Source organism: Taudactylus pleione, unplaced genomic scaffold (assembly GCF_031769625.1).
Source record: "Taudactylus pleione unplaced genomic scaffold, aTauple2 ptg000012l, whole genome shotgun sequence".
NCBI lineage: Eukaryota > Metazoa > Chordata > Amphibia > Anura > Myobatrachidae > Taudactylus > Taudactylus pleione.
This window is the reverse complement of record NW_028284415.1, coordinates 2,558,699-2,585,494: the sequence shown is the minus strand read 5'-3', so window position 1 is coordinate 2,585,494 and position 26,796 is coordinate 2,558,699. Positions and strand designations below refer to the sequence as shown.

At 47.6% G+C, this 26,796-nt stretch overlaps 1 protein-coding gene across 3 annotated transcripts in view; it reads right to left on the bottom strand.

The window, feature by feature from the left end:
* Positions 1–25,411, bottom strand: part of CEP112 (centrosomal protein 112) — a 561,355-nt gene extending 535,944 nt beyond the window's left edge. For 2 of the 3 annotated variants that reach the window (XM_088467969.1, XM_088467982.1), the window contains exons 1-3: positions 25,331–25,411; positions 21,107–21,213; positions 18,573–18,763 (exon numbers count right to left, since the gene is read on the bottom strand). In XM_088467969.1, coding sequence (XP_088324095.1) covers positions 18,573–18,763; positions 21,107–21,206 — 291 coding nt within the window. In that variant the 5' untranslated portion in view covers positions 21,207–21,213; positions 25,331–25,411. Of the gene's footprint in view, positions 1–18,572; positions 18,764–21,106; positions 21,214–25,252; positions 25,306–25,330 lie in introns of those variants that run through there. The other variant, XM_088467976.1, reaches the window with a different exon arrangement.
* Positions 25,412–26,796: the final 1,385 nt, after the last annotated feature.

The window sequence follows — 26,796 nt, the reverse complement described above, 5'->3', positions numbered from 1 at the left end:
ATACCTCATTTAACTCTTTTTATTCGAGATCTACAGGGTCCACAGGATCTACCTTGGGGGTATGTAGTTGGAGTGATCCATTGCACCAAACAGCTTACAGCTTTGAAGCTCCCAGCATGCACAGGTCCTCCTCCCTATATAACTCGCCCCCAGCCACAGGCATTCAGTTTGTAAACAAGCCTAACGGCAAGAGATGGAAAGTAGAGAAGGAAGTACAATGTACACAAGAAACACTCTCAAAATATGAAGAGGGAATCAGTGATACAAAAAAAATAAAGGAACAGATCCCAACTGAGGCCAGGTGTGTCAGGGTGGGTGACCTGTGGACCTCGAAGAAAAAGTTAACCGAGGTATGTTATACCATAAAATAAAATTTTCTTCTTCATGGTCCACGTGATCTACCTTGGGGACATCCTAAAGCACATGAGCAGAGAGGAGAATCCGCTGCCCAAAGGAAGCATCCCGGAAGGCAAAAGTATCAAATGCATAGAATTTGATAAAGGTATGGACAGAAGACCAAGTGGCTGTCTTGCACAGCTGTTCAGCTGAGGCGCCATGTCTAACCGCCCACAATGGTCCCACAGACCGAGTAGAAAATGCTGTCACCTTGCTCGGGACAGGGAGATCAGCCTGTATATAGACCTCAGAAATAGTCATACGCAACCAGCGAGCCAAAGTCTGTTTGATAGCTGGCCAACCTCGTTTGTGAAACCCATATAACACCAAGGGCCATATTCAATTTGAAGCGAAAAGTCCGTTGCCGGAATTTTTGCCGTCATTCGCCACTTCCCTCATGGCTGAATCCTTGTGCACCCCCACCCACTGCCGTTAGGGAGGGCGCAGTTTAATAATAATGATAATATAAATACTAGTACAGTAAATGTAAACACATTCATCACGTCTCAGTGAAAGCTGTGCATGCCTGTGACCTCTGTTTGAGCCCAAGACAAAAATGTTAAATAAAGTACAGGCCTCACACATATACTGTACTGTAATGACTTAATACATTCTTACACATTATTCTGCAGCCCTGATTCAATGCCGAAAACGCTGTACTATAGTGTTCCGAACCACAGCTTTTGTCAGTCAATCAGGCGGCGATACAGAAAATGCATTGGAAATCTGACGCATGTGCTGTGTAGTTTAGGAAAAGTGACACCTGGTGGACAAAAAGTTGCATTACACGTTATGACTTTTTCCAGCGCTATGCTACATTCCGTTACAAAACATTCTGTGTGGCGCGACTCAAGGCGTACTGTGTGGCGCGAGATTCATGGCGCGCTACATGGCGTATAGAGCAACAAACTAGCTGGGCCTGTCTGTAAGTCTAGTCCCGCCTGAAGAAAAGCAAGCAGTCGCAAGACCCTGAAAACTTTATGGTCATATTTTCTGTGGGAACACCAAAGAAAAAATGAATGCCAAACCCTGCGATAGATGCGGGTTGAAGCTGGCTTCCTTGCCCTCAGCATAGTCTGGATCACAGAAATAGAGAAACCTTTGTCCTTTAAGACGGAAGACTCAAGAGCCATGCCGTAAAAGCCAGCCAAAGTATATCTGGATACAGGCAGGGATCCTGCACTAGCAAATCCAGTCGCAGAGGCAGTGGAAGTGGACTGTCTATGGATAGACATGTCAGATCGGTGAACCAATGTCTCCTGGGCCAGGCAAAAGCTATTAGTATTATCCTGCCGCCCTCCTGCTTGAACTTTCTGGCGACCCTTGGGAGGAGGGAGATTGAAGGAAAGAGGTATGCCAACCTGGTCCCATCTCCGCGCCAGAGCGTCCCCGAAGGCGGCTGAGGGGTCTCTTATTCTGGACCCGTACCTGAGGACTTTGTGGTTGTGACGTGACACCATGAGGTCTACGGAATCGGTATGTAATGCCGGCGGCTCTTTAGCCGCCAGATCAAATACAGACAGCGGCAGCCCGGCGGGTCGAAATCCCGACAGGTGAAGGTACCCTAACCCTCCCCTAGGGGTGCCTAGCCCTAACCTCCCCCCTAGTGCCTAACCCTAACCTCCCCCCGTTAGTGCCTAAACCTAACTCCCCCTCCCCACACCTAACCCTCCCGGGGGGGTGCCTAAGCCTTAGCGGAATGTTCGCCACTTCCCTCATGGCTGCCGGACTTCGTGTGCCTCCTTGATTATTGATATAGGCCACCACAGTCGCGTTGCCGGACTGAATCTGGACAGGCCTGCCCTGAAGTAGGTCGTGTGCCAGATTGAGCGCTCTGCACACTGCACAAAGCTCCAAAACATTTATATGTAGGTGACTTTCCAGATCCGTCCACTTGAAAAGGTGTGAAGACCTATCACCACTCCCCATCCTTGCAGACTTGCATCCTTGGTGAGGAGAACCCAATCTGGGACCCATAACGGGCGACCCTGGTCTAAATGAGTCGTCTTCAGTCACCAATCGAGGGAGAGCCAAACCTCTGGAGAGATGAGGATCATCTGAGACTTTATCTGATGATACCGACCATCCCAACGAGCCAGAATCCATTGCTGCAGGGACCTGGAGTGAAACTGGGCATAAGCCACTATGTCGAATGTGGACACCATGGAGCCCAGCACCTGCATTGCCAAGTGAACTGATACTTCCTGCTCACAAAGTAGACTGTGCCCACGAGATTGTAGTGCTGCAATCTTGTCCTCTGGTAGAAGTATCCTCTGTCCGAGAGTCTCCAGCAGTGCACCACCTGCTGAGTTGGAGAAAGAGAAGACTTTAACCAATTGATTAACCACCCGTGCTCTTGTAGGCAGACAATGGTCATCTGGAGATGACATTGTAACATCTCCTGAGATTGTGCTAATATCAGGAGGTCGTCCAAATATGGCAGTATCCCGATTCCTTATTGTCTGACATGAGCCGTCATGACCGTCATTATCCTTGTAAATACCCGAGGGGCTGTGGCCAGCCCGAAAGGTAGAATCTGTAATTGATAATGTTGCTGATCTACCGCCTTTCTTAGAAATCCTTGGTGAGATCGTGCAATAGGAACATCAAAAAAAATGTTTAAAAGAAAATGGCCAATGACGTTGAAAGAAGTCACAATCAATTAACCTCACGCAGCTGTCTAATCTGGTAGCAAACCAAGAAAAACGAATTAACTATAAACATAGACAGCGCTGAAGAGGAGAAAATATACCATAAATATAACATAAATAATGAGAAAATGTGCCTATATATATATAATAAAATTATATTGTATTTATTAAACAGTAATCATCATTCCGACACCTATAGTACTAAAATATATGTAAATACAATTCGCATTTGTGCATAAACACAATCTATATACAGTTCTACATATAATGCAATAAAAATAATACTTGAATATAAAAATAGAGAAATAACGATATATCCACAACAAAAAAATGATAAGGAGGATTTTGTGATTTTTAAAAATACCTCTGTAAACACAATAAGATGAATTCCAGCTCCAGCAGCTAATATCTGTCGGAATAATCAATCCCATGATGTAGAATAGTTGGGAACACTGCTAAAAGCCAGATATTATCGCAATGTGATGTTTCCGTTTGTGAGATAGAAACAAAGTAACTGAATCTTCCATATAATTGTAACAATTAGCCATAAAAGCAAAGTTATTGCTGAGACGGTTACAATGTTCCAGCTCTTGTTACTAAAAAAGCAGTTAGTTGCACTTGTCGCTGATGGTTAATGAAAAGCTGTATGAGGTTTTCAATGCTGAACACCCACGGTCTATAGCAGCTGATTGTTAATATCAATAAAAGTGCAATTGTTGATTTTGTTTACCTCCATCTTTATTGTAAAGGGAGCCACCAGGACTTTGCACTGTGTGTGTCTTCCTGATCTCTGTCTCTCCGTGAGGAGGGTATGCAGCGCAGAAGCACCAGAGAGGCTCAATGTAATTAGCGGGACTCCCAATCTCCACCTCTGTCCTGCTGGTTTCTGAATCAAAAACAAATTTGAATAAGAACCCTTCCCTGTTGCATCACAGGAACGGGGATTATGACTCCCAACCTCAGGAAAGCCCCAATAGCCTCCCGGAAGGCCAATGATCTGACCGAGTCTACCGGAAAGGTTGTACCAACAAACCTCTGAGGAGGATGCCTCAGGAACGTGATGGCGTAACCATGAGAGACCACTTCTCGAACCCAGGCGTCCGTAGTCGTCTGATACCAGGCATGAGAAACCTGTAGAAGTCGGCCTCCCACCCTGAGATCCCCAGGAGGAGGCCCGCCCCATTAGGTAGTGGGCTTATCGTCTTTCTTGGAAGCAGGAAGTCTGGTTGACCAGGATTTCCTGGTCTGCGGTTTCCTGTGGGAATTATCCCATCTAGAGGAAGACTGTCCCTTTACCCTACCGTGTGGGCGAAAGGACTGAGCCGACGACTGCCTATACTTAGGGGTAGTCATAAATGGCAACCCCGCAGATTTAGAAGTCGCCAGAGAAGACACTAGTTCATCCAGCTCTGGTCCAAACAGTACCTTCCCAACAAAAGGCAAAGACTCCAGGGCCTTCTTGGACCCTGTATCTGCCTTCCAGGTTTTTAGCCAAAGGGTAAAGCCGCAAACGAAGTTGCCGATACCCTAGAAGCCAAGATACCTGCATCAATAACGCTTCCCTCATATACATAGCTGCTTCTTGCATCTGCCTGAGATGAGACAGCTGCTCTCTGGTAGCATTCGGCATGCTGTCCGACAGAGCCTTCGTCCATTCTTCCATAGCTTTGGCTACTCAGGCTACAGCCAAAGCTGGTCTGGTAATAGCTCCAGATAATGAAAACACTGATTTTAAATAGTTATCAAGTATTCTATCTATCTATAACCTGTTTCAATGAGGATGCTGCAGGAATGGGTAATGTAGAGCTCTTGATCAATCTAGTTACATGAGCGTCTACCGATTTGTTACACTAACCACAGTGCAAATGGGTATCGAGAGGTTAAATTCCTAGTAACTTGAAAATGCTTATTTGGAGTACACTATGCTTCAGACATGAGATTCGGCAGTTGCTCAAACTGAGAAAAATAATCTTTAGCCACCTTCTGACGCCTAAAGACCGGAGTCTTAGATATCGGCGTAACCTCCTCTTCCTCTATACTGAGGACAGATCTTACCGCTTTCACAAGAGAGGAGACATCCACAGAGGATTGATGGTCTTCTTCCACTGAGAAAGATCCCAAACTCTGAGTATCAGAGTGTAATGAGGAGGTTGAGTCAGAATCCTGAGACAACATCTGAAAAGAACCTCTCTTATACCCCTGCTTTACTGCCACGGGTCTATTCGACTGTACCACCTGCTGTGGGGCTATAGACGGCAGTACACTCTGACTAGAGTGAGCAGAAGAATCAAACAAACAGGGATTCATGGGGGACATATACATAGAAGGTTGTAAATGCTGTGGGGGTACCACATAGCAGGAGGCAATATCGTGGCAGGAGCACGCAACGCTGTGGCCCTGTCCACCAAATGCGACAACACCTGAGACCAAGAGGCCACCCAGGGTGGTTCTTGTGCTGGTGTACAAGACAGAAAAGTTGTCTGTTTACAAACAGCCACTACACAACCCATCTTGCACAAAATCCTACTCAGACAGGCCTTCAAAACAGGATTTACATGATTTCAGCACAGGAAGCTCATCCTTCTCTCCTTTACTTTTAGACATGGCAATGTGTAACAGGTATAAGGTATAGAGTATAAATGCAATGTGACTTTAAGTGAAAAACCCCACACCTTCAGAGGGATGAGAAGAAAATATGAGATATGGTAAGAACTTACCTTTGTTATCTCTATTTCTACGAAGTCCATAGAGTTCCACAGGATACCTTGGGGTATAGGTGATGACGTCAGGCATCGGGCACCATAGAGTTAAGTTTTCAGCCTCCCAGGATGCACTAGGGTCCCCCCTCCTATACCCCGCCCCCGAGCCAAGGCATCTCAGTTACGTACCAAGCCATAGGCCGGAGAAGGAGAAGGAAGAGAGAGAAAAAAGATCTGGACACACACAAGAATCACATTCTCACCAGAGGGAGACGGAAAAACCGGTGACCAGAGCAAAGCCCATCTGCAGCACAGGTGCGACAGGGCGGGAGTCCTGTGGAACCCTATGGACTTCGTAGAAATAGAGATAACAAAGGTAAGTTCTTACCATATCTCATATTTTCTACTTCAGGGTCCATATAGTATCCACAGGATACCTTGGGGATGTCCCAAAGCAGTATCCTTTAAGGGTGGGGACGCTCCTGTGCTGAAAGGAGAATCCGCCGCCCAAAGGAAGCATCTTGAGAGGCAAAGGTGTCAAATGCGTAATACCTCACAAAGGTATGGACAGAAGACCACGTGGCCACCTTGCAGATCTGGACTGCAGAAGCACCTCAGGACCACAGCCAAGTCCCAAGGCGCCACAGGTGGAACAAAAGGCGGCTGAATTCGCAGAACACCTTGCATAAAGGTGCGCACATCAGGGATTGTAGCAATCCTACGATGGAACCAGACAGACAGGGCAGAAACCTGCACCTTCAAAGAAGCAAGGCGAAGCCCGGAAGGCTAGCACTCTAGACAGACGAAATTCCCAAGGTGCATAACACCTCTCGGTCGACACCACTGGAAGAACTTATGCCACACACGATGGTATATTCTCGCGGAAGACGGTTTCCGAGCTCTTAGCATGGTTCGCACTACAGAGCTGGAAAACCCCCTGGACCTTAACATGGCCGTCTCAACAGCCACGCTGTCAAAGACAGCCGAGTCAGGTCCGGATGAAGACAGGGACCCTGTGACAGAAGGTCCGGTCGTAGCGGCAACCGCAGAGGACTGTCCACGGACAGACCCTGAAGGTCTGAGAACCAGTGCCGTCTGGGCCATGCGAGAGCTATCAACAGAAGCGTCCCTCCTTCCTGTTTGAATTTCCGGATTACCCGCGGAAGAAGGGAAAACGGAGGAAAGAGATAAGCAAACCGGAACGTCCACCGGACAGACAGAGCATCCACCAGAGACGCCTTTTCGTCTCTTGTGCGAGACCCGTACAACGGCAACTTGTTGTTGTGCCGGGACGCCATGAGGTCGATCTCTGGAAGACCCCACCTGTCCACCAGCAGTTGAAAAACGTCCGGGTGCAGGGACCATTCCCCCGGAGAAAGTCCGCCTCCCAGTTTAGCACTCCCGGGATGAATACTGCTGATATGGCCGGGAGATTGCGCTCTGCCCATACCAGGATTCGGGACACCTCTACGAGAGCCGCCCGGCTTCGGGTTCCTCCTTGCCAATTGCGACGAGCAGCTACAGCTGCCGAAGAAATCCGAGACGCCAGGGTACTGATATCCAAGGCCGCTTCGTTGATATAAGTGGCCGAATCCCGGAGATTGCCGATCAACTCCGTCTGTTCAGCCGAACAGTCGGAATCGAAGGACACCTCCAAAGTGTCAGCCCAGAGCTCCATAGCTCTGGCAACCCAACAAATGCCCATAGCCGGCCTAGCTTCCCCCCCCCCCCCCCGTATTTAGATTTGGACACCGGAGGATCTTCGTCCTCAATCACCAAAGCTGTGCGGACTGCCCGAATAAGTCCAGGAATATACACCTTGGACCTAGCGTCCGCCTACTTAGTACGGAGAGGTTCCTGGTCCGAAAGATCCAGAATATCTCCATCAGACGTCACGTCGTCATCCTCATAAGGAGCAGACAGAGACGCCACCGGCCGCTTATGTGGCCGCAACACAGACTCCCCTTGTAACACATCTGACAAGTGCTGTACAGAACTAGTCAGGGAATTAACCCACGCAGGCTCCCGAAAGACCTGGGGAGGGGAAATAGGGAGACTGTGGGGTACCATCAATTGCCTCGGGAAACCCTGCATGGGTGACGACACCACTGATTGCTGGGACAATCCCATCTGTGAGAACGCAGGCTGCGGAGCTAACTGGCCCACCAGGGTTGCAAGCGCTTTGGCGAAACAAGCCCAGGACGGCTACTGTACCGGTGCTGTGACAGTAATTGGCCGCGCTAATAAATAACACTGCAGGCATAGCCCCTTCGCGCTACCCTCCCCCTCCGCTATAGGTACTTTACACGTAGTACACTGAAGCTGGAGAGGAAAGTCACTCTCAGACATGATGGTAAGTATGTGACCCCTCTCACCAATACTTGTTAGTATAGCGAGAGACCACCCTGCAAGCACCGCACCGCAAGGGCTTTAGCAGAAAGAACAGAGACAGTGATAAGGCTGACAGTAAAAAATTAAAAGTACAGGCAGCAGCGCTAGCACAGTCACATACAAATCCTGCACTATCAGCGCTGATACTCAACTACACAGACACAGAGTCCGGTAGGACACAGCGCTGCATTCACAGATTTGACCAAGCGGAGGAGAGTTATGCGGGGGGACCGAGACCACGATGCCTCCGATCTTAGGCTTCCAGCAGCGTTCACCATGTGTTACTGAAGATAGCCACCGAGGAGCATAGAGGAGGCTGGCCTGGGGGAGGAGTGCTGCCACAGTGCCAGTCGGCGTGTGCAGAGGGGACTGTGTGCACCGGGGGAGGCGCCGGCTGTGAGACAGGGAAGGCGCACTCCCCTGGCATGCATTTAACCCCAGGGACGCCACAGCGCTACCGCTCTGCCGCGGTCCGCTGTCCCAGGGGGGTAGTGGAAGCGCAGGTGAATACCTGGCTCCACGCTGCAGCCAGTCCCCAGGGAGCCCCCTGCCTGGGGACTTTGGACCATGTTCAGCAGGGTCCCACCGTGGGACCCCTGCTGCTTACCTGTTGTCCCCCTTAGATCCGGCCATGGCCCAAAACATCTGGGGTCACCGCTAGCTGTGACCCCAGATGCTTACCAGCATCCCCGGATCGGTAACGGCGTTCTGGTACCGGCGGGGTGTAGGGAAGACAGCATGGACGTCAGTATTGACTGTCCATGCTGTACTTCCAGATGTGCAGCCACAGCTGCAATGAAGAAAACTTCAGGGGCTCTTCTAAGCCCCCCTCTAACAGGTGCATCCGACTCCGGCCGGGCACCAAACGAAACTGAGATGCCTTGGCTCGGGGGCGGGGTATAGGAGGGGGACCCTAGTGCATCCTGGGAGGCTGAAAGCTTAACTCTATGGTGCCCGATGCCTGACGTCATCACCTATACCCCAAGGTATCCTGTGGATACCCTATGGACTCTGGAGTAGAAACACAGTGATAGCTATATGACAGTTTTGAAAACAAAAAGGCAGTATAAATACAGCAGCTAGCATCACAGTCACTTACAATGCATAAATATAATCAAATGCTAATGCAAATGGATTCTGAATCAACTGACCAGACCCCTCAGGGGTATTGGTAGGATATAGAGTGTTATATCCCTGACCCAAGGGAGAGATATACAGGGAGACAGACCTAATCTCTGAGACCAACAGCTTTCAGCAGCGCACCCAAGGTGGACTGTGAGCGTCTCACACACGAGGTGGTCAGAAGTAGCAAACCAGATGCGGAATCCGCAAACGGAAGTTGCATCTGGGTTGGGGGAAGAGCGGCCAGGGGAGCGCCTATCTCCCCATAGCTGCGATTTTGACAGGACGGGTACACTGGTCTCACAGTAGTAGACGCTACCTTGTGGGTCTACTACCCGTCCCCGGCAACAGACGATATGGCCCCGGGCGCCTTAGTGAGGACACGTTAAACAAGACCTTCACCTGCAGCTGCCTCAGATGCGTCTCCTACACCAGAGGCCTGGACTGCTTCGCGCATGATTCCCCACACGAGGAATCATCTTACCTGCCATCTCCGTGAATCCGATCGCAGTCCGGACCCCAGCGATGCCGAAAGCTGAGCCACGCCGAAATCCCCAGGGCATATAGCTGTACTGGCGTTTCGGCATTGGCGGAAGTAGAAGGAGTCGCAGTATATGCGTCGTATTCGGTACCCAATACCCCTAAACTAAGGTAAATCAAAAAAGGAAAAGCCTGGGACTGCCTAGGCCAGGCCTGGCCAACCTGTGGCTCTCCAGCTGTTGTGAAACTACAAGTCCCAGTATGCCCTGCCACAGTTTTGTTATTAGGAAATGCTAAAACAGTTGCAGGCCATGCTGGGACTTGTAGTTTCACAACAGCTGGAGAGCCACAGGTTGGCCAGGCCTGGCCTAGGCAGTCCCACTGTTAAAACGGTGCGTCTGGATACTTGCCACGCACCAAACAAAAAAACTGAATGCCTGTGGCTGGGGGCAGGGTATATAGCTGCTCCTAACTATCTCTTTACACTGCACTTTTCTTACTATGGTGGTGCCCTAGGGCAGCTTGGCGGGGCCAGTTTTGGGGGGTCCTGCGCTCTGGATTTGAACCCTAGTATGTTAGGGACCTACCCGAAAGAGGTTACCTAGATATGGTGGGTAGGCCCATAACCTTGGCCATGATTATGCTAAAAACCTCTATTGATTGCAAAATTTTATTGCATTGATATATATTATTAATAATTTGGAGTTGTGCACCTGAGATTTGTCTGTATATAGGGAGGAGGACCTGTGCATGCTGGGAGCTTCAAAGCTGTAAGCTGTTTGGTGCAATGGATCACTCCAACTACACCCCAAGGTAGATCCTGTGGACCCTATGGACCCTGAAGAAGAAATGTATTTTTTTTTTTTTTAGGAAAAACAAAAAGTATATTAAGACACAAGATTCCTGGTCTTTAAGATCTCAATGTTGCTGTAGTGTGGCACCTTTCTCTGACCAAATCACTAATGAAATCATGGAGAAGTTGCATGAGGATAATAGAGAATCGTGTAATTTTTAAGGCTGTTTACTAAAGATAGGGAGAACCAGTTGTGGCTGTCTCCACAAAAAATGGGATTTTGGTACCTATCAGTAAATCCTTTTCTCTGATTCCACAGGGGACACTGGAGGTGCTTACGCTGGGGTATAGAGGCGTGGATAACTGGAGCTGCCACTTTAAATAATTTAGAAGTGTGAAGCTCCTCCCCCTCTATGCCCCATCAGCCCTCAGTTTAGAAAATGAAGACCGAGAGGAGATGGAGAACAAGCGGAGTAAAAAGAACACACAATAATCAAAACATACAACATATGGAACAAACCGAACAGGCAGGCTAAGAGCGCAGAGGTGGGCGTCCAGTGTCCCCTGTGGAATCAGAGAAAAGGATTTACCGGTAGGTACCAAAATCCCATTTTCTCTTTCATCCACTAGGGGTCACTGGAGGAACTTACGCTGGGGACGTCCCAAAGTTTTCCCCACGGGCGGGAGCGCTCTGCGGGACCTGCAGAACAAGATGGCCAAAATGGGATGCCGAAACCGCGAACGTATCAAATTTGTAAAACTTGACAAACGTGCACACAAGAAGACCAAGTGGCCGCACGGCACAATTGTGACGTGGAGGCTCCCCTACCGGCCGCCCAGGACGCACCCACAGAACGTGTGGAATGAGCCGAAATGGACGAAGGAGGCCAGCGTTCGGCACCAACATAAGCCTAATGAATAGTCAGTCGGATCCAACGTGCCAAAGTCTGCTTAGACGCTGGCCAACCCCTCCGAACCACATCATAGAGGACAAAAAGTGACTCAGACTTACGGAGGAAAGCAGTCCTGTCAACATAGATGCGGAGAGCTCTAACCACATCCAAGGTAGAAGAACCACCAGAGTCCTCCACCAAAGACGGTACCACAATAGGTTGATTAATATGAAAAGCCGATACTACCTTGGGAAGGAAGGCGGCTAATATCCGGAGTTCCGCCCTATCAGCATGAAACACAAGGTAAGGTGGCTTATAGGACAGAGCACCCAATTCCGAAACTCTACGAGCCGAAGCTAGAGCCAAGAGGAGGACCGTCTTCCAAGAGAAGTACTTAATATCAACCTCTTCCAAAGGTTCAAACATGGACGACTGAAGAAACAAAAGCACTAAGTTCAAGTCCCAGGGAGCAATCGGAGGTACAAAAGGAGGCTGCATCCGCAAGACCCCCTGAAGAAACGTCTGCACCTCAGGAATGAGGGCCAATTTCTGTTGAAAGAAAATGGAAAGGGCAGAAACCTGCACCTTTAAAGTTCCAAGACGAAGGCCAGAATCCAGACCCGTCTGAAGAAAAAGCAGAAACCGGGACAACCGAAAAGTCCTAGATGGAAGATCCCGACTGGAACACCACGAGATATAAGAACGCCAGGTGCGGTGATAATGCGCAGCAGAAACTGGTTTCCTGGCGCGTAGCATGGTGGGAATGACAGAGTCTGGGATTCCTCTGCGTCTTAGGATATCGGTTTCAAGAGCCACCCCGTTAAACGCAGTTGCGCTAGGTTGGGGTGTACTAAAGGACCTTGCTGTAGCAGATCCGTGGCCCCTTCCTCTGCAACCGGGTCTTCTGACAATAGGGACCGAAGGTCCGCGAACCAACTTCTTTGAGGTCAGTTCGGAGCCACGAGAATGACAGAGGCTGACTCGTGTTTTATCCTTTTTAGCAGTCGAGGAAGAATTGGAATCGGAGGAAAGAGGTAAACCAAGTCGTAGTTCCACGGAACTGTCAGAGCGTCTACTGCCACTGCCTGCGGATCTCGAGTTCTTGACACGTATACCGGGAGCTGACGATTCAATCGTGACGCCATGAGGTCCACCTGAGGACATCCCCATCGACGTATCAGCGCGTTGAACATGTCTGGATGAAGCTTCCATTCCCCGGGGTGGGTATCCTGTCGGCTTAGGTAATCTGCTTCCCAGTAGTCCACACCCGGGATGAATACCGCCGACAGGATTACTGACTGGCTCTCGGCCCACCTGAGAATCTGAGTTACTTCTCGCATGGCCATGCGACTCCGAGTCCCTCCTTGGCGGTTGATGTACGCGACGGCTGTCGCGTTGTCGGACTGAACTCTTACCGGACGAGTTCTCTGTTGCTTCTATCAGAGCATTGTAGATCGCTCTGAGTTCCAACACATTTATGGGCCACTTTTGTTCTAGAGGGGACCATCGACCCTGAAAATGATAATCGAGGACTACAGCTCCCCATCCTCGAAGGCTGGCATCTGTTGTTACGATGATCCAGTCCCACACTCCGAATCTCCAGCCCGCTAGAAGATTGTTGGATTGTGTCCACCAGAGAAGGGTCACTCGGGTAGCTGTGTTCAGACGGATCTGTCGATGTAGGAGCAGATGAGACCCTGACCCCTGTGTTAGTAGGTCCAGCTGAAACACCTTGGAGTCGAACCGCCCGAACTGTACTGCCTCGAAGGCCGCTACCATCTTCCCCAAGAGACGCAGACAAAGAAGGAGGGACACCCTCTTTGGTCTAAGGACCAGCTGAACTAACAACTGGATATCCCGGGCCTTGTCTACTGGAAGAAAGATCCTCTGTGATGCCGTATCTAAGATCATGCCCAGAAACAGGAGTCTGATATGTCAGTAAGGCATGACTTGTAAGAAGAGATATCGACTGCGCCTTGAGTAACAGGTCGTCCAAATAAGGGATTATGTTCACTCCCTATGACCGAAGGAAAGCAATCATGACTGACAAGGGGTTGGACAAAGAAGCGGGGAGCCAAGGATAACCCGAACGGCAATGCCCGAAACTGATAATGATCCTTCAATATGGCAAAACGCAGAAAGGCTTGGTGTGGTTTCCAAATGGGAACTTGGAGATAAGCATCCTTGATATCCATTGATAATAGGAACTCTCCTGGTTCCAAGCTCGCAATAACGGACTGCAGAGACTCCATTTTGAACCGATACATCTTCAGATACAGGTTCAATGACTTGAGGTTCAAGCTGGGCCTGACCGATCCATCCGGTTTGGGTACTACAAACAGGTTTGAGTAAAACCCCATACCTCGTTGATGTTCTGGAACTGGGACTAGCACAGATGATACTACTAGAGACTGGATAGCCTCCTGTAGAACCCTGGCCTTGTCTGCAGGTATTGGCAGACTTGTAGTGAAGAACCGAGGTGGAGGGGGGTCCTCGAACTCTATTCGGTACCCCAGGGAAATTAGTCTGCGGATCCACGGCTCTGGAGAGGTCTGGTTCCAAACTTGTTGAAATCTTTGCAGGCGACCTCACACTGTAGGTAGTCCCAGGTGGGACGGAAGACCGTCATGCCATCTGTTTCTCAGCTGGCTTAGGCTCTTGTCTATGTGCAACAGAGTGTGGGCGACCTCTACCTCTGCCGCCTCTTGCTTGGGAGGGAGCACCTCTGGCTCTACCAAGAAAGGAATGTGGCGCACGAAAGGAATGAAAGGAAGGTCCAGTGTAAGATCTTCTGGGAGCCGATGCAGTTGACGGGAGGAAGGAAGACTTACCCCCTGTGGCCTGGGATATCCATTTGTCTAAGTCCGGGCCAAACAACATGTCGCCATTGAATGGTAAACCCTCCACCGCACGCTTGGATTCTGCGTCCGCATGCCAGGCGCGCAACCAGAGGGCTCTGCGGCCCGAAATAGCAGAAGCAGATATGCGAGCACTAATCTGACTGATATCTTTTGACGCTTCTCCCAGGAAAACTGCAGACTCGCCGATGTGTTCTGCTAGTAAGCGTAACTCTGCTCTAGAAGTACCCGAGTCCAAACCTGTAATCGACTGGTCATCCCAGCAAACCACCGCCTTGTTAACCCAAATAGTAACAAGGGTGGGCCTAAGTTGAGCACCCGCTGCGGTATAAATAGATCTTAGCTTACGATCCGAAGGATCTTTTAGTACTGTAGCTCCCGGTACTGGGAGTGCTGTTTTTTAGACGGGAGACAGACGCATCTACTGGAGGGGGTGTTTCCCACTTCTCCATCATGGATGATGGATAAGGGTAGCTAGAAGGAAACCGGCGCGGAATTTGGAACCGTTTATCCGGTTGCTTCCAGGCCACTGAGAGCTGCTGTTGAAGATGCAGTGAGAACGGAAAAACCGACGAACTCTTTGGTTGTTCATGAAATAATTCACACTCGTGGGATGCAGGAATAATATCCTCAGGTAAGTTAAGGATTTTTCTGTCCGCCAAAATTAAAGATTCCACCCCGGAAGAGGTGGACTCTAACTCTAGAGAGGTATCGTCCTGTAATGCTTCCTCCAATTCCCCATCCTCAGTATCCTCCGCAGCGAGGAATTCCTCGTCAGACACTTCTGACTGGAGAACAGTCGATAAAGGACGCTTTTGTGTCGGTCCGTGTAAGGAACTGGAGGGTGCGGACACAGCTGTACCCATAACCTGTTCCAGGTTGTCAAGAGACTTGGTTAGCCCAGCAACCCAGGGAGGCTGAGACTTCCGTGCCTCAGCTAACTCAGACGTTAAATCCGTCATTACTCCTACCATGTCAGCGGCCCATGTAGGCGCAGGTGAGGCAGTATTAGCCACAGGTGGATCAATTGCTATACAACCATCACATAACGTGGACCCAGCAGCATGCGGCTTGGATAGTTTGTTGTTACACCTAGAACAAACAAACATCTTTTGAGACGCTTTTGTTCTGTTTGACATGGATACACACAGTCACCACACACAGAGGGACAGAGTATATACAGAAGTAAAGAAAAAACAGAAGGCTGGCTTGGGACACAGAGGAGGAGCACACCCCACTCCCTTCCCACAGATCAGATTCCCTGCACCCCCAGTGTATTATGCACAGCCTCTGCTTAACTTGTAGCTGCTGTAGCCAGGAATGGGGAGCAAAAGAATCCAGCCTTCAGTTCTGCTGCACTCTCCTGTATAAAGGAGAGATGCAGGCATTTAACAGTTAAACGGCAGCCACGCTGTTTTTTACAGCCGCTTGCCGCATATAGAAGAGAGAGAGCCCGCACTAATTAGGCCCCGCCCCCTTCTTCATGCCCTAAGGGCTCAATTATGGCTGCTATGTCCATCCCCCTCCCTCCGCGCTACCCGCGTGTATCAACGGGGAGAGGGAAGAAACAAGCAGCCGCGTGTAACACTGAGTATTTCCTAACAGACAGCGGGACCTTGTAGCGCTGTCTAACAGCACTATGCACACGGTAACACAGCGCAGCATGCTGTGTCAGCGCCGGGCAGCGGGGGCAGGAGCCGGGGGATGCGCAGCTTGTTATTCACTGCGTCTCCCCGGAGGCTTCTCTCAGCAGGGTCTTCTCTTCTTGTGTGAAGACCTGCTGTGGCGGTAAGGAGCTGTCAGGAGCTCTTGTAATGAGCCCTGCGCACTCCTTCCTGGTGTTTGCTAAAACACCAGGGCGCCAGATACCCGGACCCCACCTTTTAGATAGGTGGCGAAGGGTACCTATAGGAGTGTAAAAGATGCTATAATTAAACAAAATAAATAAAATAAATGTCTTTGCTGGAGCACAGCATTTAGTGACCAGCTCCTAGAGGCACATTTTCTAAACTGAGGGCTGATGGGGCATAGAGGGGGAGGAGCTTCACACTTCTAAATTATTTAAAGTGCCGGCTCCAGTTAACCACGCCTCTATACCCCAGCGTAAGCACCTCCAGTGTCCCCTAGTGGATGAAAGAGAAAGCAAGCTTCTCTGTGCCAGGTGATTTAATGTGCACATATTAGATAGCTTACTATACAGATGTGCCCACATACATCTATCCTCCATGCTCTACATATAACGTGAGAGCTCCGTTTGACTCAGTAGCGCCGAGTGTCTTTTCGTGCGTCTTTTTACCTTCAAATGCGTCTTATTATAGATAGCACAAGCAGCTTCTGCCGATTAAAATTATATGCAGCATGCCTATGCTCTGTGTGTGACTGCGGGTGTTTATGCATGTGAAACGACACAGTAAAGTGTTACAGCCACTGACACTGTAAAGTAGCATTACACATTTATTTACCAGTTATTTATATAGCACACACATTCCGCAGAGCTTTACAGAGAATATTTTACCATTCACATCAGTCCCTGCCCCAGTGGAGCTTACAATCTATATTCCCTACCACATGCTCACACACATACACACTAGGGTAAATTTTTTGTGGGGAGCCAATTAACCTACCAGTATATTTTTTTTTGAGTGTGTGAGGAAACCGGAGTACCCGGAGGAAACCCACGCAAGCACAGGGAGAATATACAAACTCCACACAGTTAGGGCCATAGTGGGAATGAAGATAAACCAGCACTTGCTCTCAGAACATACGCATGCTGCATATCATTTTAATCAGCAGAAGCTGCGTGTGCTATATTTACATCACTCTGCAAATAAGACACATGTAAAGGTAAAATGTCGCACAAAACGATGCTCTGCGCTACCAAGTCACGCCACGGCATGGCAGGACTAGAAGGGTTGTTTAACGCGCAAGGAGGCTAGATGTATGAGGACACATCTGTAGGTCATCTCTCCCCAACAAGCAGAACCTAAGAAACCGGCTGTTCATTCATTTGGCTTTTCTATCAATCAGTAGAGTGTGAGTGAAGCACTAGAACACTTGCTCTGCAGAAATACACTGCATGGATTGGTGCATTCATACATCTCAGGGGTTATTTTTTGTAGAATATTCCTTTAGAAAACAGGGCCTGATTCAGCAGTGCACGCTAGTGCACTGTTGAACGCAGATTCCCGATGTTTGGGAATCTGCGCAGGACCCATTCTGCGAGTGTGCAGAATGGGTCCTGCTAACTCGCTCGCAGACTGTCAGTGATTGACAGTCTGCTGTTGTTTGTGGGCGGGGGTAGGGGTGGCGATGCCCTGTTTACCGTAGCCAGCCGATGGTACGCAGATTATCCGATGCTGCGTTGGACAACACAGCTCGGATAAGTAATGCACAGCAAGCGTGATGCCTCCTGCTGCATTACCATATCTGCAAGGATCGCAAAAGCAAAGCTTTGCAATTACGATCCTTGCAGAATCAGGCCCTCAGTCCTAATAATGTGATTTTAGCAATCTAATATAATGGGCAGGCAACAGCATATAAACCTTTATGCCAGAGTTGCAGTAAATTTATCAGCTTACATACTGTATTGTATATTTTGCCCTCATTTTCATACCACAATATTAGAAGCTTTAAATTTAGAACTTGATCTATTGGTATAGTAGCTGGTTACACAACGTTTTAGGTGGAGATCTACATCACAAGCATTCCTTTTCTTTTATAATTATATATTTTTTCTTCTTTGGGGGGATTCTAGCAATTACCCCATACATGTGCAGCAAGTATTTAAGCTCATTACAATATAAATTATTATTACCGACGTGAGTAGTTGTGGACTTGTTTTTACTCTTCCACATTCCATAAATGTGGCTAGATTACAAACTTTGCCTAATATTATCTAAGGGATGAGTAAGTTCTGTCTATTGAAGTTTCTGGTCACTCAGATCCTGACAGAGAATGAGCATTTAATCACAAGATGGGAGCCTCGTCATAGCACATTTCCTATTAACACGTTTCATACAAAAGTCTAAAGGGTTCTGAAGAAGCTGAAGACACAATTAGGTTCAGAGGGGAAAGCACAGACCCATGTGACAGACAGTCTTGTGCTAACCTAAGGGTCCCGTCATAAACAAAAGAGTGAGATAACCAGGCAGCGAAACAAGAATTAAGAAAATCAGTATCATGAAGTAAAGATAAGTCTATATGACCACTAAACAGATAAATGCCAATATTAAGCCAGAGAATCTGAAGTTCTGGCAGATGGAGCAGTGTAGCCATACTTTATTGCATACCATATATGTGGGCAGAGCTTTGAGCATGCCCTCTTCAGGTTTGTGGGTGAAGGGTCCTTCTAGCACCCCACTCTTCAGCATATGCAGGAGAAGCTTGGCGTACAAGTTTCGGTTCTTCCTGCCAGTAACTCCAGTCCCTGCTCCTGACGGGTCACAGAGTTTTTTAATCCAGAAGGCACATCGCTGGCGGTCTGATTAACAGAAAACACTTCTTCAGTTTCACAGGTATCTTACTAATGTGTGTAAGAGTGATTTCACAGTGACACTGTTCCTTGATAGTGGTACAATATAATAAAGATGTGTCCTCATACACCTAGCCTCAATACACCATGTGGCGCAAGTGAGCCGCCAGATCCAGTGCATCTCGGCTTTCACTGAGCATCTTTTTCACATATTTTTCACCAAAGAAGTCACAAACTGTATTGTTCTGTAAGTCGCTTGTCTACAACTTGTTTATGTACATTGTAAGGCGCTGCGGAACATTTGTGGCGCCATATAAATAAATGATAATAAACTGATGCACAGAGATAAACAAGTGTCGCATAGCAACTTAGTCAGTGCAGTCTCGAGGAGCAGTTTATCATACAAGTTTGCGACTAAGATGCATTCTCGGGTGAAAATGACACTCTGCGCAAACCAAAACAGATCAGCGCAGAGGAGGGCTGTTTGGTGAGACTGCAGGAACAGGGTATGAGGAGACGTCTGTACAATATCTGCTATTTCATTGTGAACACAATCTAGGAGTTACTCAGAAGACAGAATCACATGGCAGAGACAGGTGTCATTTTTAACATTTACAAAATAATAACAGAGCAATGGACAATACCATTATAAATACATTAGAATATGGAGGATCATCTTATGCTCGGCCCAGAAGGAGTGTTATTATGAGTTTTAGCAGGTCTCTCATTAAGTGAGCAGAGTCTGCCCTCTGGTGACTGTTACTTACAATGCACTCCCTGCAAACTAATATGATTGTATTATTTAGAGAGCACAGAAAATCTATATCTAACTACTTGTATACTTATTATTGTCAGTATACATCAGTACCTATACCAGGGGTGTCCAAGACTCGTCACCTGATGCAATCCAGCCCCAGTGTTCTAGCAGGGCTCCCATGGTGTGAAACTGCAGAAAGCATCCTTCACACCATGCTGAGCTTAGGTAGGATGAGAGCCATTTGAGCCACAGTGCCTCCTGTACTCTGGGGAGTCTGGGAAGTTGACCTCTTCCAGTACTAATCTCTGTTTCCAGTGAAAGCAAATTTTGCAGCCCACCGTTCAGTTACTTCCCTAACCAAAATAAAAAAAAGTTTGGACGCCCCGCATATACCTTGTCAGTGGCCCCCAATACATACTTTTGAAGCTAAAAATCTCAATAAAATACATACTGCTCCATTTTAAAGTTTCACTGATGAGATCACATTATTTAGCAATGTGCACAAAGGACAGCTCTCACCATCTCCTGCCTTGGTTATTGTAACTTATCTAATTGGCATACCCATTTTTAGGCTAACTCTGCTTCATTATAAGTGTCTACAACATTACATACTAATCTATTCACCAATGCAACTACCCTCTGTCAGTCATTGCACTGGTTTTGGTTTCTGCCAGGTTATAATTCGAAACTTTGGTTGTTGCCTTCACATAATCTCAATAATAATGAGCACATCTGTCTCTCTGCTCTTACCTCCCTATATCACTCTACCAAACTGACACCTTTCAGTACTTCTTACCCCTCCCGCCAGGCTTCTTCCATGTTACCCTATCCTCTGGTATACCATGCTTCATCCGTCCCATCCCTGAAATAACACATTTTCAGGGTCCCTTGCTTCATTTTACTTTGTAAACTCTCAAAAGCAGGGTCCCTCTCCTTTTGCCTCAAGTTATTTCCTCTAAAGAACTACATAATATATTGTCATTTTAGATATAAAAGATAAATATTTCATATGAACATTGGTATTAAAATATAGCAAATAACCTAGCTTTCAGAAAAAGTGAATGAACATGTATCCTAAGGTCAATCTGGTGGCAACATCCAATGACTGATTGGAGAAGGAATGACAAATGTCTGCATCATGCTACATTTCATTAAGGCTAAAAGATGTGGTTTTCTGAAACACTAATCATATTGTATTCCATGCAACACACATTTTCCTGCCACATTTGTCTCAAAAACAATTTCCCAGGATTCACCCCGACTAAGTAAGCCTAGAGCAGGGGTGGGCAATAAGCAGACCTCCAACTGTTGTTAAACTACAAATCACAGCATGCCTTGCACCAGTTTTAGCATGGCCAAATAGCAAAACTGTGGCAGGGCATGCTGGAGTGTGTAGTTCTAAAACAAATGGGGGTGCGCTTATTGCCCTAGCCTAGAGTGACACTCATGCTTACTCACCATGTTTCTTTTTTGTAACCTTCATAGCTACAATGGGGATCATACAAAATGTTGCTCCAGCACACCCACTTCTAATGAGGTCCATGTTCTCCACACCACCCTTCCATCAACACTGCATGTGCCCCTCTGTGTCTTACCTTGTTTGTGAGGTAATTTGAGAACATAAGGTTTCATATCCACCAGGTAATGATCAAATTCTGCATCCAGGCTTTCCCAGGTCTGCTCTTGATTGTTCATGGTCCTCCTAGAATAACAAAATGTAACCTGTAATTCGTTTCTCAGTATAAACCCAGTAATAAGACATTCATGGGGGCATTTCCAATAGTCGGCAATTCAATCAGTGGGGGGTAACCCCCGCGCATCATTTCTTAGAGGTGGACTTATCCGAAAGTCAGCGTGAAAAGGAATCAGGTTAAGGTGCGGGAAAACCCATTGATTCTGCACTTTACATGGAATCAATGGGTTTCCAAACATTAACCCCTGTTTTACCTTGCAGGGAAAATGCCATTTCATTGAACAGCATTTCCCCGTGTGGCGTGAATAATTTTAAATCGGACTCCCCCCATGGAGTGACAAATCTATGGATCATTATTTTGTCCCAAGGGGTTTGATATTTCCAATCAGACTTGGCACCACGTTTATTTTCCTCATTTAGAATAATCATGGAATAAAACAAAAATCCTATAATTTTATTTTTTTAACATCAAGCTGTATTTGTAGAATGGATAATACTGCCAGGGTAAGATGTTAATTCAGATAGTGTTCATTCTAGCACCCTGTCACAACCCGTGCAGTTCCTCTTTCCTGCCTGGGGTGTCGCTCTCTGCCCTGGTGCAACTAGCACACTCAGCTAATGCAACAAACGTCTAAAGCAAGGATGGGGAATCTCCTGCCCGAGGGCCATATAAGGCCTTCGGAATCATTTGGTCTGGCCCTCCTCTGGCTAGCATGGCACCCTGCAGCCAGAGTCTATGCAGCAGTGCCACCTGGAGCATCCTTAGGACGCTTCAGATGGTCACACCGCTGCCCTTACAGCGCCCCGGAGCACCTTGAGGATGCTCCGGGCATTGCTGTAATCACCAGCGATTGTGGCCCAGCTCCTCTGTGACAACACACAGAAAGGGCGTGGCCTGCACCAGGCCCGCAAATAATGTTATATATATCAAAATGGCCCTTGGCAGAAAAAAGGTTCCCCACCCCTGGTCTAAAGGCTCCTACACAATATTTTTAACGATTTGGCCAATTCCAACACATTGGAAAAACAAATCGTTAAAAATGTGTAGTGTGTATGCACTACATTGTATAATACGCACTCACGTGGAGTCGTCAGCCTCATCGTCTGATCTTTTGTACATGCAGTAAGATCAGGCGTTGCGGCTGACGATCCCATGCAGCGCTATGTGGGGGGCACCTAATGGGCGGTCGGCCACTGGATCGCCCAGTGTGTACGAACCACCCGATATGTTGGCCCTGGGATCGTGGGCAACATCATTGGGTACACAATCATTTAGTGTGTACCCAGCTTGAGATAAAGACCAGAGAGTGCTTGAAACACTCGAGCAGAGAGCGACACCCTAGGCAGGAAAGAGGAACTGCATAGGTTGTGACAGGTGCAGGGAGCTAGAATGAACACTATTCAGTCATTGGGCTACAGGTCATGAGCACAACGTGGAAGAGTGGCGCTTGTTCAATGATCCTCACAAGTCAGCTGAAAAGTGGTTGTTTTTCGTAACAGAAATACATTTTCAACTGTACCTATTGCACTTACTGCAAACATGAAAGAGTCGTACAACAACAAAACAAAGTTACTTTTATAAACGGTTCATTATCAGAAATGTAAGTGGCATACCTGTGAACATCTAAAGGTCATTGCAACTTAGCTAGGGTTGCAGCTAGGGCAATGTTGCTTTTTATATGAAAGGAACAGTAGGGACAGACAAAATCACTAGGTTCAGATAGATTGGCCTAAATTTACCTGTCTTGTGAACAGTTCACTTGTTGTCCATGATAAACCTTCCTCTTTTGCACATGAAGCTTGTAATTTGTTAAGGTACACATCCACTAGACGATTAAATTGAGCGATTGAACGTTAACGATATCGTTCAAAAATAGTTTGAAAATTGTTTGCAGATTGTTAAAAAAAAAAAAAATCTTTGTAAGCCCACAGATCAGAGAATTGTTTAGAGATGGAAGAATTGAAGGAGGACAAAGCAATAGGGTGCAATATATCATTAAAGGCTCATTTCTTGGACTCTCACTTGGACTTTTTTTTACTGAAATAAGGGTGCAGTGAGTGACAAACAAGATGAGTATTTACATCAGAACATTTCTACCATGGAAAAGTGTTACAGAGGCAAGCGGGGCACCAATCTGCTGGCTGACTACTGCTGGACTCTTAAAAGACATTCCTGAGTACAGCAGATAATCAAACTAAACTACAAGTTTGTATATTTTTATTATTATTATATTTTTAATTGAAATATGAATTCAGCATGCAAACTACTGTAAGAAAAGGTACTTTCATCTTGAGACACATCGAAAACAAAATGTTTGGTTCCCCAGTGTAATAATACATTTATAGGACTCTGAGGCGCTAAATTAATTCGCAGTAGCTCATAAAATACCTCCAGTGTATTCAGCAACAAAGAGCCTGACTCAGAAGTGGAAGCAGGAGTTATCGGTGCTGCTTCTTCAGTCACAGTGGATCTGAGAAGGTATGTAAATTATGCATGTGACGAATTTTGGGAATCTGTATGATTTACCGCCGGACCCATGCCCGGCTGTTGGAATCCCGAAAGCGGCATCCCGGCAGAGGAGGAAATCCTGATCGTCCAAGGTAAGTATTGTCTAACCTAATTTTACCCCCTAACCCTCCCTTAGGGGCGCCTAACCCTAACCTTCCCCCCCTCCCCCAGTGCCTAACCCTAATCCCCCCTCTAAGTGCCTAAACCTAACCCCCCCCAGGGGTGCCTAACGCTAACTCCCCCTGCCCCTAGCCTAAACCCAACCTCCGGGGGGGGGTGCCTAACCCTAAGTCCCCCTCGGGAACCCTAAACCCCCCCCCCGGCTATCCGCACTCGGCGTCCCTTCGATCAGGATGCCGGGCACCGGTCTCGGTAAAATGACAGGCATCTAGATGAAGACGCCTGTCATTTAACCCTCGCCGGGATTAAGCAGTCGGGAAGCCAGCTGTCGGGATTAGGTCCGCCGGCTTCCCGTCTGCATACCCGAATTTTGACTTAAGAAGCCTACTCAGATCTGCTACAGGTGTCCAAAGACGCAGCATCAGATCCACATCGGGAACATTGGCAGACCATTGGACATTCTGGGTTACTCAGAATATCCACCACAAGAAAGGTATCTAGGCCAGTGAATCTGTGTTGTAAGACGCAATCACTGGCTTCGGCATGCCTCCGTTTTGAGGAAGGCTCCCCTTCTCCCTTCTGTCAATCAAGCTGCAGCATACAACACACTGTGACCAGGGCCGCAGTAACATTGCAGCACATGCGCACTGCAACCCCGATGCAGTCCTGAAACCATCACTAATATGCGACCGAATCGGGATTGTGTCCAGAGTGTGAGAAGGAACAAACTTCTGCACAGAAACACCTAATAGAGTCCATCATTGTACAGTACCTCTGGCCAGGAAAATAGGACACCATGTACAGTATACCATAGAGGAAGCAATGATTTTCATATTAACCAGAAATATGGCCGCTCTGCTAAGTCCTGTGTAGTAACTTGGCAGGGAAGAAGGGAGACAGTGTACGTTCAGCGATACATACAGCGCTCCTCATAGTGACCAGTATTATAGCAGCTCTGCAGAGCAATGTGCTGCACCAGTGCAGGGAAGAAGGGAGAGAGTGCACAGACATAAAGGGGTGATGCATACAGCGCTCCTCATAGTGACCAGTATTATAGCAGCTCTGCAGAGCAATGTGCTGCACCAGTGCAGGGAAGAAGGGAGAGAGTGCACAGACATAAAGGGGTGATGCATACAGCGCTCCTCATAGTGACCAGTATTATAGCAGCTCTGCAGAGCAATGTGCTGCACCAGTGCAGGGAAGAAGGGAGAGAGTGCACAGACATAAAGGGGTGATGCATACAGCGCTCCTCATAGTGACCAGTATTCTAGTAGCCTTGCAGTGCACTGCACAATGTCTGGAAATCTTAGTGAGGGCAGTGTACAGTGATGGCGAGGCCCGGCACAAGTATAGTACAGGGAGCAATACCCCGTACACTGACCGGTATACGGTGTTTTATGGCGGCACTGCAAAACATACCGCAGTGATCTCGTCAGGAACGGGAAAGACCGTGTACAGACACAGGAGGAGGACATGTACAGTCCTATTGATACATACCAACACAGCTGCCGCAGCGTTTAAAGTGCCCACTCTAAGGTGACGCAGGGACTACTTCCGCCAACTGCCGGTCGAGTCACCATGGCGACGGAGAGAGCAGCCCATTAGGCGGGAGGGAAAGTCCGGTGACTCTGCTGCTCTCTAGCGGCCACTATTGTGTACTGCTTGAGAATGGGTGTGTGTAACTGACGTGTTTATCAGAAGAGCAACATTATTATTATTATTATTATTATTATTATTATTATTATTAGTCTTTATTTATATGGCGCCACAAGGGTTCCGTAGCGCCTTACATAGTACATAAACATAGTACATAAACAGTTGAGCAGAACAAGAAAACAGTGTCATACAGTTTAAGATAATGCAAGACAAGTACATGGTATATAAACATTGCTGCAACAGTAGCAGGATGGCAAAAGTCACGGGTTAGGTGCTTTTGAGTATAGAGCAGATAATATAAGTATTGGATAAGCACAAGAGGAAAGAGGGCCCTGCTCGTGAGAGCTTACATTCTAGAGGAGATGGGCAGACAGGGGTGACACAGATGGGGTCAGGGGCGCCGAGGGGGGGGGCAGGTACAGATTACCCGAGCCCGGGCTTCCTGAGGGGCCCGGCGGGGGCCCGGGTCCGACGCCGCCCCCCCCCTCCCTCACAGCAGCCCAGCACACAGCTCAGAGCGCCCCCCTCCCCGGCGCGCAGCTGCAAATCTTTTTTATTTATTTTTTCCAGAAAGGGGGGCGTGGCCACGCCGCCCTCGATAAGGCCACACCCCCTATTTCCAGGGCCCGCCTTGGCTCTTGGCGGCCCTGGATGGGGTAGACAGTGAGCATGGGACAGAGGGTTAGGATGACAGATGGCTGGATTCCTATTTTACAGTATGTGTGGAAGTAATTTGAATTAAGATTTATGCCACTGACATTCTACTTTAAGAGGCAGTTTTTGTAGGTGTCTGTGGAAAGCCACAGTTTACGTGAAGTTTGACGGGTAGCTGAAGCCACTTCATGAAGGGCTATTTAGAGACTTTGGTTAACGTGTGAACCAGCAGTCTCAGGTAAATGTAGAAATTTGTGAAAGTAGTTATTGTAAAGAGATGTTCAGATGTAAAATAATAAGTTGTGATCAAGTGTGAATTCTATAAGGCACATTTATTGATTTGGAGGGTGATGGGAGACATGTGAGGATTGCAGGATATTTATTCCATAGAAAATCTGCTGTATGTGTGTGGGGCCTGGATTTGGTGATATGTCACCAGATAATAAAAGCAGAAGGATGGAGAAGTAGATATAGTTGTAGGTGTGTAAAAGTTTTTTATAGTGACACAATGAGGCTGTAATAGTCAATTTTTGATTAAAAGAAAGCTCATTAGTTTTTAGAGGAGGTGAGTGACTCAATAGGGCGGCAGTGTGCCCAGAGAGGTGAGATGCAGGGAGAGTTAGTGATGTTATATCCTTAGAGAAAATACAAAG